Genomic DNA, 17,891 nt, shown 5'->3' with positions numbered 1-17,891 from the left:
TATTTCTCGTGCTTTAGACGTCGGAATAGCCTTTAGAAAGGCTATTCGTCTCTTACCTTTAGACATGGTCTCCGCGCCTCCGTTCCTTAGAAATACCGATTTTTACCGGTATGCAAATGAATTCTCTCACAACAAAGGGGGTGGGCCCCAGCTCTCAAACTGCTGCCAGAGAACTCTCTCCATCTTCAGCTGCATCCTCACCTTCTCGTCGCCTTCCGTCTGGGTCAGCTCCGACGCCTGTGCAGTCGGCTCTGCCAGTGAGACACTAGTAGAGCCGACTGCGCATGCTGGCCGGCGGCCATTTTTTGTTTGACGTAGACTTAGAGTAGCGTACTGCGCGTGTGCGCAATTGCGGCCTCGAAAAAAATAGCCGCCGGCCGGCATGCGCAGTTGGCTACTCTAAGTGTCTCACTAGTGTACTAGTGTCTCACAGGCAGAGCCGACTGCGCAGGTGTCGGAGCTGACCCAGACAGAAGACGACAAGAGAAGGGGAGGATGCAGCTGAAGATGGAAGCGTCACTGGAGAGAGTTCTCTGGCAGCAGTGGGGGCCCGCCCCCATTGCTGCATGCCGATAAAAAAAACGGTATTTCTAAGGAACGGCGGCGCAGAGACCACTTCAAAGGTAAGAGACAAATAGCCTTTCTAAAGGCTATTCTGACATCTAAAGCACAAAAAATACATATTTTAGTGGTAGAATCCCTTTAAGTAAAGTAAATAGCAGAATTTCAGGACTTATGGTAAGTAAATGATTCATGGGATATCCCCTTTAACATGATGTGAATGAAACTGTGCCTCTAACTCCTTACTAACTTACATGTCATTTCTTAAAGCTTAAGTATGCAAAGAATCAGAACTTCCGCAAACCTTCCTGGTACTTTCATGTATTACTTTATCAGTAAAAAAAAAGCCTCAGTAAAATACTCTTTTGTTATGTGCCCTTTAAAAATCTTCAACGGGCACATGAGTTTTAATCAAAAATTTGTGCGGGGTCTTGTTGGGCAGTCTGTTCTGTGGCCACATAAGCAGAGCTGCCATCAGGAATTTTGGGGCCCCATACAGCCTAAGTGTCTGCCCCCCCCCCCCCCCGAGCCATTTTAAAACTACCTTATTTTGCATCATACCAATTCTGTATTACATTTCCCTTTATTTAGCAGCATTACAAGGCTTAATCAGATTCTATTTGCAGGTAAAATCTGCTACGTGTGTGTGAAGCATGGGATTTTTTCAAAAAAACAATCGGACCTTGATTGATGACAAGAATCCAAGGAGTTTATTTCAGGAAGTCCAGTTTTAACAAAAAATAATAATTCTTCAGAAAATCTCCATAATGTATACAACAAACACCTTGTACCTCAGGCTGCTGTAGTCTCACAAACTATCCATCATGTGAACTTCACCAACACATACCCAGCTTTCTGGGAATTGGAATCATTTTATACCTTAGACATTTCCCATAATACTCTGCAGTTTTCCCTATAAAACCCTGGAGTTGCTGCAGACTTGCCTCTTATAAGATCAGGGGAGACACACCCAGTGCAACTCCACTCATGCAGGTAAATATGCAAAAACACTTTATAAATCCATGTTAATGTGAACAGTTCCTTAGTGTTAGTATAGGGTTCCCAGATGGTAAGACAAGAAATAGTAGGAAAATAGAGCATTAGGTGGCCAGCCTAATGAGGAAAGAAAGAAATAAGAAGCAGTAATAGAACATTCACACAGAGATATTACCAGATCTGGGGACTTATGTACCACCACTAAGGTTACAAAGAAGAAATTACATGTAAACATAACACAAAACAGTTTACCTCTTCACATTCCTCCCCCCTTAAGAAGAAGCTTGTCCTTCTTCAGACCGCTTTCACTTCAGCACCATACCTAGACAAATGATCGGCATTTTGGTGCTTGGACCCTGACCGATGTTGTATCTCAAATTTAAATGGCTGTAATGCTAAATACCATCTAGTTATTCTGGCATTTTTGTCCTTCATGGTATGAATCCAAGTGAGGGGATGATGATCCGTCACTAAAGTAAACTCTCTTCCTAATAAATAATAGCGTAATGCCTCCAATGCCCACTTAATCGCCAGCCCTTCCTTCTCGATTGTAGAATACTTTTGTTCACGGGGAAAAAGTTTCCTACTTAAATAAAGAATAGGGTGTTCCTCACCATTAATCTCTTGACTCAGGACTGCCCCAAGTCCCACCTCAGATGCATCCGTCTGTACAATAAGTGGTTTGTCAAAGTTTGGGCTTTGTAAGACTGGTTCTTTACACAAAATTTCTTTTATTTGTTCAAAAGCTAAATCACATTCTGTTGTCCATATCACGTCCTCTCTACTGTTCTTTTTAGTTAGGTCGGTTAAGGGAACAACGATAGTAGCAAAGTTTGGAATAAAACGTCTATAATAGCCAACAAGACCTAAAAAGGATCTGACCTCTTTCTTTGTGGCTGGAATAGTCGCGGATTGAATGGCTTGTACTTTGGATATCTCTGGCCTTACTTTACCACTACCCACAATAAACCCAAGGTACTTTGTTTCTTGGAATCCCAAAGCACATTTACGTGGATTAATTGTAAATCCTGCTTTCCCAATTTCAGTTATCACCTTTTCCAAGTGATACAAGTGCTCTTCCCATGATTTGCTAAAGATTACCACATCATCTAAATAAGCAGCACTGTACTCCGTATGATCCTTCAAGAGTAAGTCCATGGCTCTTTGAAACGTGGCTGGAGCACCATGAAGACCAAATGGCATGTTTCTGAACTGATACAAACCATTAGGCATCACAAAGGCAGTTTTTTCTTTTGATTTCTCATCAAGTGGAATTTGCCAGTACCCCTTACATAAATCTAGGGTAGAAATATATTCTGCACACCCCAATCTATCTATGAGCTCATCAATACGCGGCATTGGGTAATTGTCAAAACTAGATATAGCATTAATTTTACGAAAATCTATGCAAAATCTTATTGTCCCATCTTTTTTCCCAATCATCACTACAGGTGATGACCAAGGACTTTTAGAGGGTTCAATAACTCCCAATTTAAGCATTTCTTGAACCTCATTTTCAGCCTTACCCTTTAATTTTTCAGGTATACGATAAGGTCTCTGTCTGATAGGTGGATGATCTCCAGTATTTATTGTATGAGAAACTAAAGACACACGGCCAGGCTTACTTCCAAAAATATGTGAACTAGACCCAATAATCTTCCTCAGGTCACAATATTGCTCTTTAGATAACTTTGGATTCAATGTTACCTCTGACCAGTGAGCACAATTTTTCAACAAATCATACATTTCTTCAGACACATCTTGTGAAGACTCTGCTACAATAGTACACGTAGTGTTATCTTTAGGACCAACCTCTGGTTCAATCCAACGTTTTAATAAATTTACATGGTAAACCTTATTTTTTGTCTTTTATCTGGGGTTTCAATTTCAAAGTCAACAGAACCTGTTTGTCTAACCACTTTATATGGCCCTTGCCATCTGGCCAACAACTTATTCTCACTGCTGGGAAGTAAGAGAAGAACCTTATCCCCAACTTTAATTGATTTATTTTTGGCATGTTGATCATACCATTTCTTTTGGTAAACTTTTGCCTTGTGGACATTATCATGAGATACCTTAATCAATTTCATTAATCTCTCTCTCGTTTCCAATACATGTTCCACCACATTCTTCTGATGACCATCTTTACCTTCCCATACCTCTTTAATAACATCCAAGAGTCCCCTGGGTCGTCTCCCATATAACAATTCAAAAGGGCTAAACCCTGTAGACTCTTGTGGAACCTCACGATAGGCAAATAATAGAAAGGGCAACCATTTGTCCCATAGTTTTGGATCATTATGTGCAAATTTCCTAAGCATGTTTTTCAAGGTTTGGTTATACCGTTCAGTCAACCCATCAGTTTGTGGATGATAAGGGGTAGTCCTGAGAGGCTGTATACCAAGAAGCTTATAAACGTCTAACAGAAAGGAAGATGTAAAGTTACTCCCCTGATCAGTAAGGATATGCTTAGGTAATCCAACCCTGCTAAACACCTTCAAAATTTCCTCCGCAACTCTTTTAGCAGTAACTGTTTGCATAGGTATGGCTTCAGGATACTTGGTACAGTAATCAACAATTGTAAGAATAAAACGGTTACCTTTGGAACTTCTTTCTAGTGGACCGATAATATCCATACCCACAGTATTAAATGGTTCATCAATTATTGGTAAGGGTATAAGCTCTGCTTTGGGAGGAGCTGAAGCAGTGTACTGACATATTGGGCAACTACGACAGTAAGTAGTGATCTCATCATAAACTCCAGGCCAATAGAACCGATAGAGTACTCTGGCCAAAGTTCTTTTATAACCCAAATGTCCAGCAACAGGAATATCATGCGCTAATTTCAAAATTTCTGGTCTAAACTTTTTTGGCACAACTAACTGTTGCACTTGTTCTCCTGTTTTTGGGTGACTACACACTCTATATAAAATATTGTTTTCCACCAGGTAATAGGGTGTAACAAGCTGCTTACCACTTTCTGCAACCACTTTACTGTTAGTTAAACCGTGTTCATACAATGCATATAAGTCAATGTCCTGTTTTTGTTCAAATGCAATATCAGTGTCCCACAAGTCAGCATTTTTATACTTGCCATCCAGGGAAACTCTTCTCCTAGAGACATCCTGCTGTCCTGGAACTCTCAGAGGCTTTGATGATGGCGGCTCCATGATGTCCTCATGGAATGGGAAAATGTCCTCCAAAGTCTCACCTCTCTTGTGTGCCTTTGCTTTAGCTCTGGTAGTCACAGCAGACAGCTGGCTTTTCCCCATTAGCAAATCTTTGAATCCGGGTGTGGTTCTTCCAAGGATCACTGGTACTTGTAGTTCTGGAACAACAACTGCTGGCATGGTAAAACATTTCTCATCCAACTGCAGGTCAATATTTGATGTGGAGTATTTTTTTGTATCTCCATGAACACAAGTAATTGGCACTTTGGGAGAGTCCATCTTCTGAGTTATTAGGTTCTCCTTTACCAAGCTTAATTTACTGCCAGAATCAAGCAAAGCATCCACGTTCTGTCCATTAACTTGGATTGGCAGCATGAAGTCACTGCTAGCAAAAAACAATCCAGACTTTGTGCCTTTAGTGCTTTTCCTGGGGCAAAATTTAGCTATGTGCCCCTTTTCTTGGCAAATATAGCACATTTTTTCACTGGTGACAGTTTTTAATGGACTTCTGGCTTCTTGACCTCTCCCTCCAGAGAAAGTTCTGAATGGTTTGGCTGGGCCAGTTGCAGACCTGCTTAGGTCTCTTTTTGCTAGGATAAAGTCCTCTGCCAAAGAAATAGCTTTGTCAGCATTTTTGGGCCGATGTTTTTTAACCCAAGCAAGAACATCAGCTGGAAGAATTTGTAAAAATTGTTCAAGTATGATTGCTTCACTAATCTGCTCAGTCGTCTTGTTGTCTGGTTTCATCCATTTCATGTATAAGTCTTGCAGGCGAGTAAAGACTTCCCTTGGACCATCAGTGTAGCTGTACTTGAGTTCTCTGAACCTCTGTCTGTAGGTTTCCTCACTGATGTCATATCGCCTTAGAATAGTCTCTTTAACCAAGTCATAGTTATTTGCATCATTCATGTTCATGTGGCTATATGCCAGTTGGGCTTGTCCAGTAAGATATGGCGCCAGTCTTACCACCCACTGTTCCTTAGGCCACTGACAGGTATGTGCAATTCTTTCAAATGTGGTTAAATATGCCTCAATATCATCTTCTGGAGAAAGTTTTGTCATGCGAGGGTCTTTCCAAGCAACAGGGGGTCTCAGGGTTTGAAACAGCTCCCTCCAGCGTTCATCCTGACGTCGCAATTCCTCGCAATTTCTCCTGGCTTCCTCCATTTGCCTTTTTTCTGCATTGATCTGCTGCACAGTTAACCATTTCATAAGGTCAGCAATGCTCTCTGGTAAAGTCTTTTCAGAAGGCTCAGCAACACTTGGAGTTAATGGAGCAGCTGTGGCTCCTTGCACTTCTGCATTCTCCTCTAGCAGTGCTCTCTGTCTGACACCTTGACTTTCCATATTCACCAGTTTCCTTGCAACAGTTCGCTTTGCAGACTTAGTTGGTGGCTTTGCATTAATACGCCAGGAACGTGTCTTGTACATAACTCCCTTGTTTCTTTAGGCTTGAGTACTTACAGCAATACTCCAAAAATCATCCCACTTCTGACACCATATGTGAAGCATGGGATTTTTTCAAAAAAACAATCGGACCTTGATTGATGACAAGAATCCAAGGAGTTTATTTCAGGAAGTCCAGTTTTAACAAAAAATAATAATTCTTCAGAAAATCTCCATAATGTATACAACAAACACCTTGTACCTCAGGCTGCTGTAGTCTCACAAACTATCCATCATGTGAACTTCACCAACACATACCCAGCTTTCTGGGAATTGGAATCATTTTATACCTTAGACATTTCCCATAATACTCTGCAGTTTTCCCTATAAAACCCTGGAGTTGCTGCAGACTTGCCTCTTATAAGATCAGGGGAGACACACCCAGTGCAACTCCACTCATGCAGGTAAATATGCAAAAACACTTTATAAATCCATGTTAATGTGAACAGTTCCTTAGTGTTAGTATAGGGTTCCCAGATGGTAAGACAAGAAATAGTAGGAAAATAGAGCATTAGGTGGCCAGCCTAATGAGGAAAGAAAGAAATAAGAAGCAGTAATAGAACATTCACACAGAGATATTACCAGATCTGGGGACTTATGTACCACCACTAAGGTTACAAAGAAGAAATTACATGTAAACATAACACAAAACAGTTTACCTCTTCACAGTGTGAAAGCGCCTATAGAGAGCCAACACCATTTATAAGAGCCCTCTTAATAAATCCTCAGGGCTTTTTCACGTTGCGTTTTTGGCCTCCCTTGCCGGAATCCGTTGGTAACCAGTCAGAATCAGCTGTCAACTTATCCCTGCACAAAGAACTGGCCATTAAAAAAAAGGGGGTCCTGCAGTTCTCCGTGCAGGGATAAGTGGGGAGCGGATTGTGACTGGTTACCAACGGATCCCGGCAAGGGAGGCCAAAAACGCAACGTGAATACTCCTTTAAAGTGAAAGTCCCACCCCCAAACAGGCTGCTATGCTAGTAGCATAGCCTACATCATTATTATTCTCCAGGTAAAAACTTATATATTATATATTATTGCCCCAGTTCCCTCTCCGCAGTGCTGCACACCTGATGTCCCAACAACCCCCCCTCCCCCCGTCTACCCTTTAACATCTTTCCATTGCCCCCTGTACCCATACCTCCCAACTTTTGAAGAACCAAAAGAGGGCTTTGCGCGCCGTGGGAAATTTAGCCCCACCCACTGTTATGTTGACTCCGCCCACTCATTAATTTTTCATGTGCCCGCACACTGTATAATCCTCCTACAGTCACCCGTAAATTATATGTCCCCCCTCCATCTCTCCCCCAGCTTCATATACACCCTTCATCTGCCCCCAGATTCATGTCCCCTCCATCTCTGCCCCCAGATTCATGTCCCCCCATCTCTTCCCCCAGATTCATGTCCCCCCATCTCTTCCCCCAGATTCATGTCCCCCCATCTCTGCCCCCAGATTCATGTCCCCCCATCTCTGCCCCCAGATTCATGTCCCCCCCATCTCTGCCCCCAGATTCATGTCCCCCCCATCTCTGCCCCCAGATTCATGTCCCCTCCATCTCTGCCCCCAGATTCATGTCCCCCCATCTCTTCCCCCAGATTCATGTCCCCCCATCTCTTCCCCCAGATTCATGTCCCCCCATCTCTTCCCCCAGATTCATGTCCCCCCATCTCTGCCCCCAGATTCATGTCCCCCCATCTCTGCCCCCAGATTCATGTCCCCCCATCTCTGCCCCCAGATTCATGTCCCCTCCATCTCTGCCCCCAGATCCATGTCCCCTCCATCTCTGCCCCCAGATTCATGTCCCCTCCATCTCTGCCCCCAGATTCATGTCCCTCCATCTCTGCCCCCAGATTCATGTCCCTCCATCTCTGCCCCCAGATTCATGTTCCCTCCATCTCTGCCCCCAGATTCATGTTCTCTCCATCTCTGCCCCAGATTCATGTCCCTCCATCTCTGCCCCCAGATTCATGTCCCCCCATCTCTGCCCCCAGATTCATGTCCCCCCATCTCTGCCCCCAGATTCATGTCCCCCCATCTCTGCCCCCAGATTCATGTCCCTCCATCTCTGCCCCCAGTGTCATGCCGTCCTCTCCTTCATTTGCCCCCAGTTTCACGTTCCACATTACACTTACCTTCTCCTTCGTTCCCCCGCTGCTCTCTGCGCGCCTCTCTCTCTTACTGGCGCACAGTTGTAGACGCGATGTGACGTCCTCACATCGCGTCTACACTGCCGGGTAGCCGGCGGCAGCGGCGAAGCGAGGAGCTGACACAGGTCAGCTCCTTGCTTCAGCCGCATATGTGTCAGCGAAAGAGGCTGCAGCGGCGAAGCGAGGAGCTGACACATATGCGGCTGAAGCGAGGAGCTGACCTGTGTCAGCTCCTCGCTTCGCCGCTGCCGCCAGCTACCCGGCAGTGTAGACGCGATGTCAGCGAGAGAGGCGGCAGCGGCGAAGCGAGGAGCTGACACAGGTCAACTCCTTGCTTCAGCCGCGTAAGTGTTTAACTCAGATCTGCGTCCTCTGGACGCAGATCTGAGTTGAAACAAACAGGACATACAATGACTGCTGCCGGCGCCAGGGGGCCCGGGCCCCCCCAATTTTTAAATTTGGCCGGGCCCCTGACGCCAGTAGTAGTACTGGCCTATCGGCGGCCCTGCACATAAGTCTTTATACATGGTGTTTTATCAGTTTTTTCTGCTGCTAATATTCACATTATGGCTGAAACTCATTTTACATTTCTCTCTCAGGCTGTGGGTACCTGTCCCCCTCCCCAATCCATTGCTGATACTGCTCTGCCAATCTGCCAGGAATAACTATACAATAGCATACAGATAGCTGAGAGAAGCCCAAGTGACTATCATATAGGAGATGCAGGAACACTGGTTTGCAAATACATGCTGCCAAGCAGCTAAAACACAAGAAAACAAACAATCTATGAGCACAGTCATAGGTGTCTGTGAATAATATCCCATCTGTAACCAGACAAGCAGCAGAAGTAGATACAAGAACTTTTATTGTAAAATGTCAGCTTTGTAGGATCCTCAGTCAGGACACAGCAACAGTTTGCACAGCAGAATCAACTCCTCCACACTGCATTTACTTTGTGAAGAGGAGAAAAAACACCTCCCCATTCACTTACCATGATCAGTCTTGCTGGTTTGTGTTTGCTGGAAATTTGTTACATAGCATTTGGAAAGCAACAGGCTGCAGACCATTACATCATGAATGCAGTTCTGTGTATTGTATATTGCATTGCATATACACCAGTTGCAGTCATGTACTAATAAAATGAAATAACAAAATAATCAGACCGTGCTACTTGAATATTTATATAACTTGTAAATGTCCCTTTGTTCTTTAGTTTCATATTGAGTTTACAGGGAAGCAGAATCAGCCTTGCTGAAAAGTTGTGGGGAGATTCTGCTAATACTGTTTATTGATGGATTCAGAGCCTCTACAAATATGTCATAGCTCATTTAGAAAAATATTATTATACGAGTTTCATTTTAGTTCTTAAATAGAGATGAGCGAACACTAAAATGTTCGAGGTTCGAAATTCGATTCGAACAGCCGCTCACTGTTTGAGTGTTCGAATGGGTTTCGAACCCCATTATAGTCTATGGGGAACATATACTCGTTAAGGGGGAAACCCAAATCCGTGTCTGGAGGGTCACCAAGTCCACTATGACACCCCAGGAAATGATACCAACACCCTGGAATGACACTGGGACAGCAGGGGAAGCATGTCTGGGGGCATAAAAGTCACTTTATTTCATGGAAATCCCTGTCAGTTTGCGATTTTCGCAAGCTAACTTTTCCCCATAGAGATGCATTGGCCAGTGCTGCTTGGCCAGAGTACGGAACTCGACCAATCAGCGCTGGCTCTGCTGGAGGAGGCGAAGTCTAAGATCGCTCCACACCAGTCTCCATTCAGGTCCGACCTTAGACTCCGCCTCCTCCGGCAGAGCCAGCGCTGATTGGCCGAAGGCTGGCCAATGCATTCCTATGCGAATGCAGAGACTTAGCAGTGCTGAGCCAGTTCTGCTCAACTACACATCTGATGCACACTCGGCACTGCTACATCAGATGTAGCAATCTGATGTAGCAGAGCCGAGGGTGCACTAGAACCCCTGTGCAAACTCCGTTCACGCTAATAGAATGCATTGGCCAGCGCTGATTGGCCAATGCATTCTATTAGCCCGATGAAGTAGAGCTGAATGTGTGTGCTAAGCACACACATTCAGCTCTACTTCATCGGGCTAATAGAATGCATTGGCCAGCGCTGATTGGCCAGAGTACGGAACTCGACCAATCAGCGCTGGCTCTGCTGGAGGAGGCGGAGTCTAAGATCGCTCCACACCAGTCTCCATTCTGGTCCGACCTTAGACTCCGCCTCCTCCAGCAGAGCCAGCGCTGATCGGCCAAATTCCGTACTCTGGCCAATCAGCGCTGGCCAGTGCATTCTATTGGCGTGATGAAGCAGTGCTGAATGTGTGTGTTTGGCTCAACTACACCGGTGGAGTAGTTGAGCTAAGCACACAGATTCAGCTCTGCTTCAATCAGCACTGGCCAATGCATTCTATTGGCGTGATGAAGCAGTGCTGAATGTGTGTGTTTGGCTCAACTACACCGGTGGAGTAGTTGAGCTAAGCACACAGATTCAGCTCTGCTTCAATCAGCGCTGGCCAATGCATTCTATTAGCTTGATGAAGCAGAGTGTGCACAAGGGTTCAAGCGCACCCTCGGCTCTGATGTAGCAGAGCCGAGGCTGCACAAGGGTTCAAGCGCACCCTCGGCTCTGCTACATCAGAGCCGAGGGTGCGCTTGAACCCTTGTGCAGCCTCGGCTCTGCTACATCAGAGCTGAGGGTGCGCTTGAACCCTTGTGCACACTCTGCTTCATCAAGCTAATAGAATGCATTGGCCAGCGCTGATTGAAGCAGAGCTGAATCTGTGTGCTTAGCTCAACTACTCTACCGGTGTAGTTGAGCTAAACACACACATTCAGCACTGCTTCATCACACCAATAGAATGCATTGGCCAGAGTACGGAATTCGGCCAATCAGCGCTGGCTCTGCTGGAGGAGGCGGAGTCTAAGGTCGGACCAGAATGGAGACTGGTGTGGAGCGATCTTAGACTCCGCCTCCTCCAGCAGAGCCAGCGCTGATTGGCCAAAGTACGGAATTCGGCCAATCAGCGCTGGCCAATGCATCCCTATGGGAAAAAGTTTATCTCACAAAAATCACAATTACACACCCGATAGAGCCCCAAAAAGTTATTTTTAATAACATTCCCCCCTAAATAAAGGTTATCCCTAGCTATCCCTGCCTGTACAGCTATCCCTGTCTCATAGTCACAAAGTTCACATTCTCATACGACCCGGATTTGAAATCCACTATTCGTCTAAAATGGAGGTCACCTGATTTCGGCAGCCAATGACTTTTTCCAATTTTTTTCAATGCCCCCGGTGTCGTAGTTCCTGTCCCACCTCCCCTGCGCTGTTATTGGTGCAAAAAAGGCGCCAGGGAAGGTGGGAGGGGAATCGAATTTTGGCGCACTTTCCAAGCGGTATTCGATTCGAACATGGTGAACACCCTGATATCCGATCGAACATGTGTTCGATAGAACACTGTTCGCTCATCTCTATTCTTAAACCTACCTAAACTTTGAAAGCTATTTTTTATAAAGATTAGTGCAGGTGATAATAGGTAACTTTGTAATATATTTTAAGATTGTACACTTCCTTGTCCTGATAATCTGTACAGGTGGACTTTGTGCAAACTGCAAAAATTCAGCTTTAGTATTCAGCAATTTGAGCACCATACAAGCTGAATTTTTCTGCCTCTCATTAACCTCAATGGGTGTTTATAAAGTATCATGTGCACAGAGATATGTAGCATGATGCTTATTTGTTCTGCCAGATATGTGAAGAAAAAAAAAAGCATCTGTCTCCCATTGAAATAAATATGAGGCAGATTTTAGGCAGAAGATGCCTAACTGGAGGTGACTTTAACTGGAGTTGTCTTAGGCGAAGGCCCCAAGACAGATTTGCGTTGATATGCATCATGAAAGTTCTGCGGGAATAACCGCGGCAGGAACACATTGCGGTTCGTCCAGCAGCAGTTTGAACAGAAAGTTCATGGAGTTTACCTCTGCAGACTTTCTGTTACAATTATATCTACAGGAACACTACCGGCGTTTCCATAGGTATAATTGAAATGCTGCAATTTCCAAAACCGCGCCAGTTTTGGAAATCACAGCGAGTCCGTGCTGAGGTTTTCACCACAAAGTGGGTATGGGATTCGCACGAATCCCATCCACTTTGCAGGTACTGTAAAACACTGCAATTTTCCCTGCAGCGTTTCTGCCGTGGGCAAATCGCAGTGTTTCCAGCCCGTGGGGCCCCGGCCTTACTATGCTCCAAATTCAGCTCTGTGAACATACCCTTACAATTGTCACCTGCACTATAAATTTTAGGTATGCTTTTATTTTTAAGGGTATAGGCCTGGGTTGTGGGTTCACTTGTGAAACAAACATAAAAAGTAAACAGTCTTCTAAAAACATCTATATTTAAGTAACGTTTGCAAAGTACAACTTTAATGCCAACTTGCCACTATTCCATACATTACATTACAGTATATGCAATATAATACTGCAAAACAAAAATTATTCTGTACCGTTGCCTCTTTAGTCAATATACAGAAGCACATCATCATGTTTTTTTGTTTTTTTTTGTATTTTGTGTTCATTTGGACTATTTTATAATGTTTAGATACACTTGGATTAGATTTACCTGTATTTGTTTGGTGTGTTTATATAGTATTTGGATTAACCAAGTGGGTAAATTTCTCAATACATTGGTTTATTATAAATTTAACATTTAGGTGATTGACTTTAATGTATTCTTTAATTTGCTGCTTGGAATAGGGACAAAGATTTTCTTTAAAACAAAAAGGTTTCAATACTACTGAATATTTTTTATATATCAAGTGAATTTCTAACTTAGAAAACATTTGTGCACATAAACATTATGCAAACACAGTGGCGAGAAATAACCCTGACAGTCTAACTGACCAGATTGCCCAACCTTCATGTATATTGTGATAGCTGGCAGTGGTTTTGGTCTGTCCCCAAGACGTGTGCGCTTCCTCGTGTGACCAGCGTCCTGAATCACCAGTGGGACAGTTATGTGTGTGTGTTACGCCTGTTGCATACGTTTTATGCTTTACTGTTTAACTATTGATTTTATTATAGAAAAGTCCCTCTTTAGCAGTTTGCCCTCTTATTGACCCTGTCTGTGTACTTAAGAAAATCTTGACAGTCTTTCAAGCGAAGCTTAGACCATACAGAATAGTATATTAACCTTTTTATATCTATCTTATAGTTGTTGATGTTGGAAATCCCCATGATTGTCATTAGTTGTGGCTAAGTCTTTCTCCTCTGGTCATTCCTCACAGTTACTCGCTTTCCACGCCCTATATCACCTCTTCAGGATGTAGCAACCATCATTGGCAGCCGTGAGCAGCTGGCTGCACTGCTTCAGCTTTATGACTACCAGCTGGAACACGAGGGAACCACTGGCTGGGAAAGTTTGCTTTGGGTTGTTAATCAGCTGTGAGTTTATTTTCCAGATAAGTTCAATATTTTATTAAATGTACTTTACATATTCCGAGCCCTTCATATATTTATTATTTATGTATTATTTCTTTGAAGGGCACCTGTCAGGTCATTTTGGCCAGGCAAATTACCCCAAGCATTTACTAGGGTACTTATAAACCCAAACAGATCTTTCTTTTTTTTTTTGCCATGACAGCAATCCAGTGTTGTGGAAGACCTTTTATGCAATGTGCAACAGGGAGCTTACCACACATGATTTTGCTGCAAATCTTGCAAGATATCGATGCCAATATTGCTAAGGTTTAGACAAGGTGGTGGTGGTGGGGGGTGGGGTGGGGGGGTAAAAACAGAAGGTCGTTTACCATACCACCAGGATAGCCAAATGCAACACAGCTAATTGTGGTTAAATTAGTAACAGTAAGTGAATATCCATGAAATCTAACCTTTATCACTGCTCCTAAAACTTATCCATGAAGACACAAAATCCAGTCTCTTATACCAGGTAATATAGCAGGCCCTAACCCAGTGTTTCCCATGTGGGTCTCCCGTAGAAAAGAGGCAGCTAACAATGTCCCCCCAGTAGCCTCCAGGCAACTAGTAATGTGTCTTTGTACTTTGGCCATGCAATTCCTATGCCACATACTTTTTTAGTATTCTAGATAAGTTTTAGGAGTATTAGAGTATGTTCACATTGCTTTTCCCCACAAATTCAGGACAGATTACACATGTGCCACGTTTGATGCAGTGCACTTTCACAATAGTGTAATGCTGAGTGTGAACTCTAGCCTTGACAAATGTGCCCCAGTATCTTGTAAATTTAATAGTTGTATAGTCACAAGGCAACAAGGATTCTTCACTGTAGGAACTGTGAAATAGCCTACCCAAGGAGCTCATCCCTTTTAGTCATGGGCTTTTCCATCCCTTGGTTGAAGTTGATGGCTAGAAGTCTTTTTTTCAACCATACTGTGCAACAAAAGGCAACTTTGTAACTACAATTTGTATCTTGGCATCTCTGGTTTGGTGCATAGTAAAATGATGTGAATTCTTAATAGGGGTTCAGCCATCAGAATGCCCAAAATAAATTTGCTTTTGAGGATCTTGTTCCTTTAAACCTTTCAGCCACCTTTGGCTTTAAGCAGATACCAAGTCACCTTATAAATTTTAATGGGGTCAGATTTTTGATACTAATGATATTGCCTGTAACACTTTGTCTTCTGCAGATTACCACAGCTGATTGAGATAGTAGGTCGCATCAATGTTGCATCAACAGCATGTGTTCATGAGTTTTCAAGATATTTCTGGAGGTTGTGTAGAACATTTGGAAAGATATTTACTAATACAAAGGTAAAAAAATGTTTGTGTGTGATGTCATATTTAGAGATTTAATAGGCATAAGAGTATTTCAAGATGTATTATAATATACTTATATTTTTTGGCTCTGAATCTAATCTAAAATTGAAACACTGAGTAAAAATTTACATCTTTTTATGGCAGTGTTCACACTTCCACCAATTATTTTTGTGTTGCTACATCATGGGAGCAGAGTAACAACAATAACAGAAACCTATATCACAGATATGAGCTGCACATAATGAGCCCCATTGACTCTAATGGGGCCTATAATGTATCCCTTTCATTCCCCCTAGCTTATACTGACAGATCAATGAAAATCTGTCAATTTTGCATGTACGTGGCCAGAGTCTATAGCATCAGCCACCGATTTTGAGTTAGAGGAGAGGAAAATTCTTTGGGTGTTAATTAATCTGTTGCCTTGAGCAATCTTATTTAAGTCAATAAAAATATTCAACTATATAAATGTCATTTTTAGGTAAAACCACAATTCCAGGAAATTTTGAGACTATCTGAGGAAAATATTGGTAAGTGTTTATAATATCGGAAAAAATCTCAAAAATTACAACGTAAATGTCAGCATAAGCATTCATATAGAAATAATTGTCTAAATTGGATACAGTGCAGAAGAAATCACCTTAAGGCTAAGGCCCCACAGGCCAGAAACCGCTAAAGCGCTGCGGGATTGCATCGCGGTTCTTCCCACAGCACTTTGAACAGAAAGTTTACGGAGTCTTCCTCTGCAGACTTTATATATATATATATATATATATATATATATATATATATATATATATATATATATATATATATATATATATATATATACCGTATTTTTCGGACTATAAGACGCTCCCAGGTTTTAGAGGAGAAAAATAGGGGAAAAAAAAATTTCAGGCAAAAAATGGTGAAATATTTAATGTATGGGAGTTGTAGTTTTGGAACAGCTGCAAGGCCACATTGACAGGTGACCCTGCAGCTGTACGGGGATGTATAGGGCGTTTTTTTTGTGGGGCCAGGTGTACTTTTTAGATATACCATTTTGGGAAATGTTTATTGCTTAGATCACCTTTTATTTAATTCAGAGGCAAAACAGAGAGAAAAACCCGGCAGTTTAGCACTTTTGATTTTGACGTTCACTGTACATAAAAATATTAGTAGACCGGGCATTTTCAGACACAGGGATACCTAATGTGTATGTTTCACAGTAATGTTATACTTTTATATGTATTCTAGGGAAAGGAGGTGAACTTTTATTTATTTTATTTTTTATTATATTTTTTTTAAGTGTTTTTTTTTTTTTTTTTTTTTTTACTATTTTAATATCCCCCGCCTAGGGGGCTTGAACCTGCAATCATTTGATTGCAAGTCCCATAGACGGCAATACAAGTGTATTGCCGTCTATGGGAGATTCTATACATTACTATCGCGAAGGGTCATAGACCAGCCGCGATAGTAATATATATCTATGACAAGCCTCGGAGCCTTCATTAGGCTCCCAGCTGTCATCGGAACAGGTCGGCTCCTGCGGCCTCGCCGTGCAGGAGCCGTCCTGCATCACTAAAGGTATGGGGCCGGTGGGGGGAGCTAACTGACTGCCGGGATCTGTGGAGGAGGAGTGGATTTGCAGCATGGCCGCGCTACTGCCACCGCTGGTTTTCTTCAGCGGCAGTAGCGCGGCAATCTGCAGGCCCCGGCAGCTAAGACAGTCCCCGGCATCTGCTGTAATAGACCGGCGGATGCCGGGGAGTGTCTTAGCTGCCGGGGCCTGCAGTATTGTCACGCTCCTGCCGCTGAAGAAAACCAGTGGTGGCAGTAGCGCGGCAATCTGCAGGCCCCGGCAGCTAAGACACTCCCCGGCATCCGCCGGTCTATTACAGCAGATGCCGGGGACTGTCTTAGCTGCCGGGGCCTGCAGATTGCCGCGCTACTGCCGCTGAAGAAAACCAGCGGTGGCAGTAGCGCGGCCATGCTGCAAACCCACATTCAGACTATAAGACGCACCCTCATTTTCCTCCGAAATTTTGGGGGAAAAAAGTGCGTCTTATAGTCCGAAAAATACGGTATATGGGAAAGCCGCGTCGGTTTTGGAAATCGCAGCGTGTTAGTGCTGCGAATGTTAACACAAAGTGGGCGTGAATCCCATCCACTTTGCTGTTACTGTAAAATGCCGCGATTTTTCCCGCGGCGTTTCCGGCCCGTGGGGCCCCGGCCTTAAGTGTCATTTCAAGGGGTTTTTTTTGTTTTGTTTTTTTTTCTATAAATTTTCTTCTATTAATGTGTGCTATTCATTTTTGCAAAGTTGGAGATATACTTTAATAAAGTATACAACAATAATGTTCCATTCCCCTACACAGTATTAAAATAAACTTGTATTTTATTTTATTTTTTTTAGTTTGGACTTTGAAGGTTTATGATCACAAATCTATTGTGATTTACACTTACTATAGTCTTGCTTTAGCCCACTAACAGTTCACCCCATCTATAGTTATAATGTAAATTGCCATAGATTTTATGCCTAGAATCTGCATTACTGATCTGTGACAATTCTGCCATGTTTGAACTTTCCCTAATGACTTAGAAGATCTGGATGATTATTGATTTTTGGAATTATCAGGTATTGCCCATAGGTATCAGAATCCAGAGTATGGAAACATTTTTTCCAAACTCCATTGCTTCACTTCCACCAGTCTGAGCTTATAGACACCTGAAAGGCAGTATTCGTCGATTTCAGGCTGCAATTCTGACCTTT

General features: G+C 43.1%; 1 protein-coding gene across 6 annotated transcripts in view; it reads left to right on the top strand.

The window, feature by feature from the left end:
* Positions 1 to 17,891, top strand: part of RELCH (RAB11 binding and LisH domain, coiled-coil and HEAT repeat containing) — a 108,929-nt gene that overhangs the window by 54,316 nt on the left and 36,722 nt on the right. For all 6 annotated transcript variants that reach the window (XR_012715459.1, XM_075270902.1, XM_075270899.1 and 3 more), the window contains 3 exons: positions 13,630 to 13,786; positions 15,010 to 15,133; positions 15,618 to 15,666. Coding sequence is in view for 5 of the 6 variants with exons in the window: in XM_075270902.1 (XP_075127003.1) it covers positions 13,630 to 13,786; positions 15,010 to 15,133; positions 15,618 to 15,666 (330 nt within the window). In the remaining variant the exon portion in view is untranslated. The remainder of the gene's footprint in view (positions 1 to 13,629; positions 13,787 to 15,009; positions 15,134 to 15,617; positions 15,667 to 17,891) is intronic.

The sequence above is a fragment of the Leptodactylus fuscus genome, chromosome 4, assembly GCF_031893055.1.
Source record: "Leptodactylus fuscus isolate aLepFus1 chromosome 4, aLepFus1.hap2, whole genome shotgun sequence".
Lineage (NCBI taxonomy): Eukaryota > Metazoa > Chordata > Amphibia > Anura > Leptodactylidae > Leptodactylus > Leptodactylus fuscus.
This window is presented reverse-complemented; position numbering and strand designations above follow the sequence as displayed.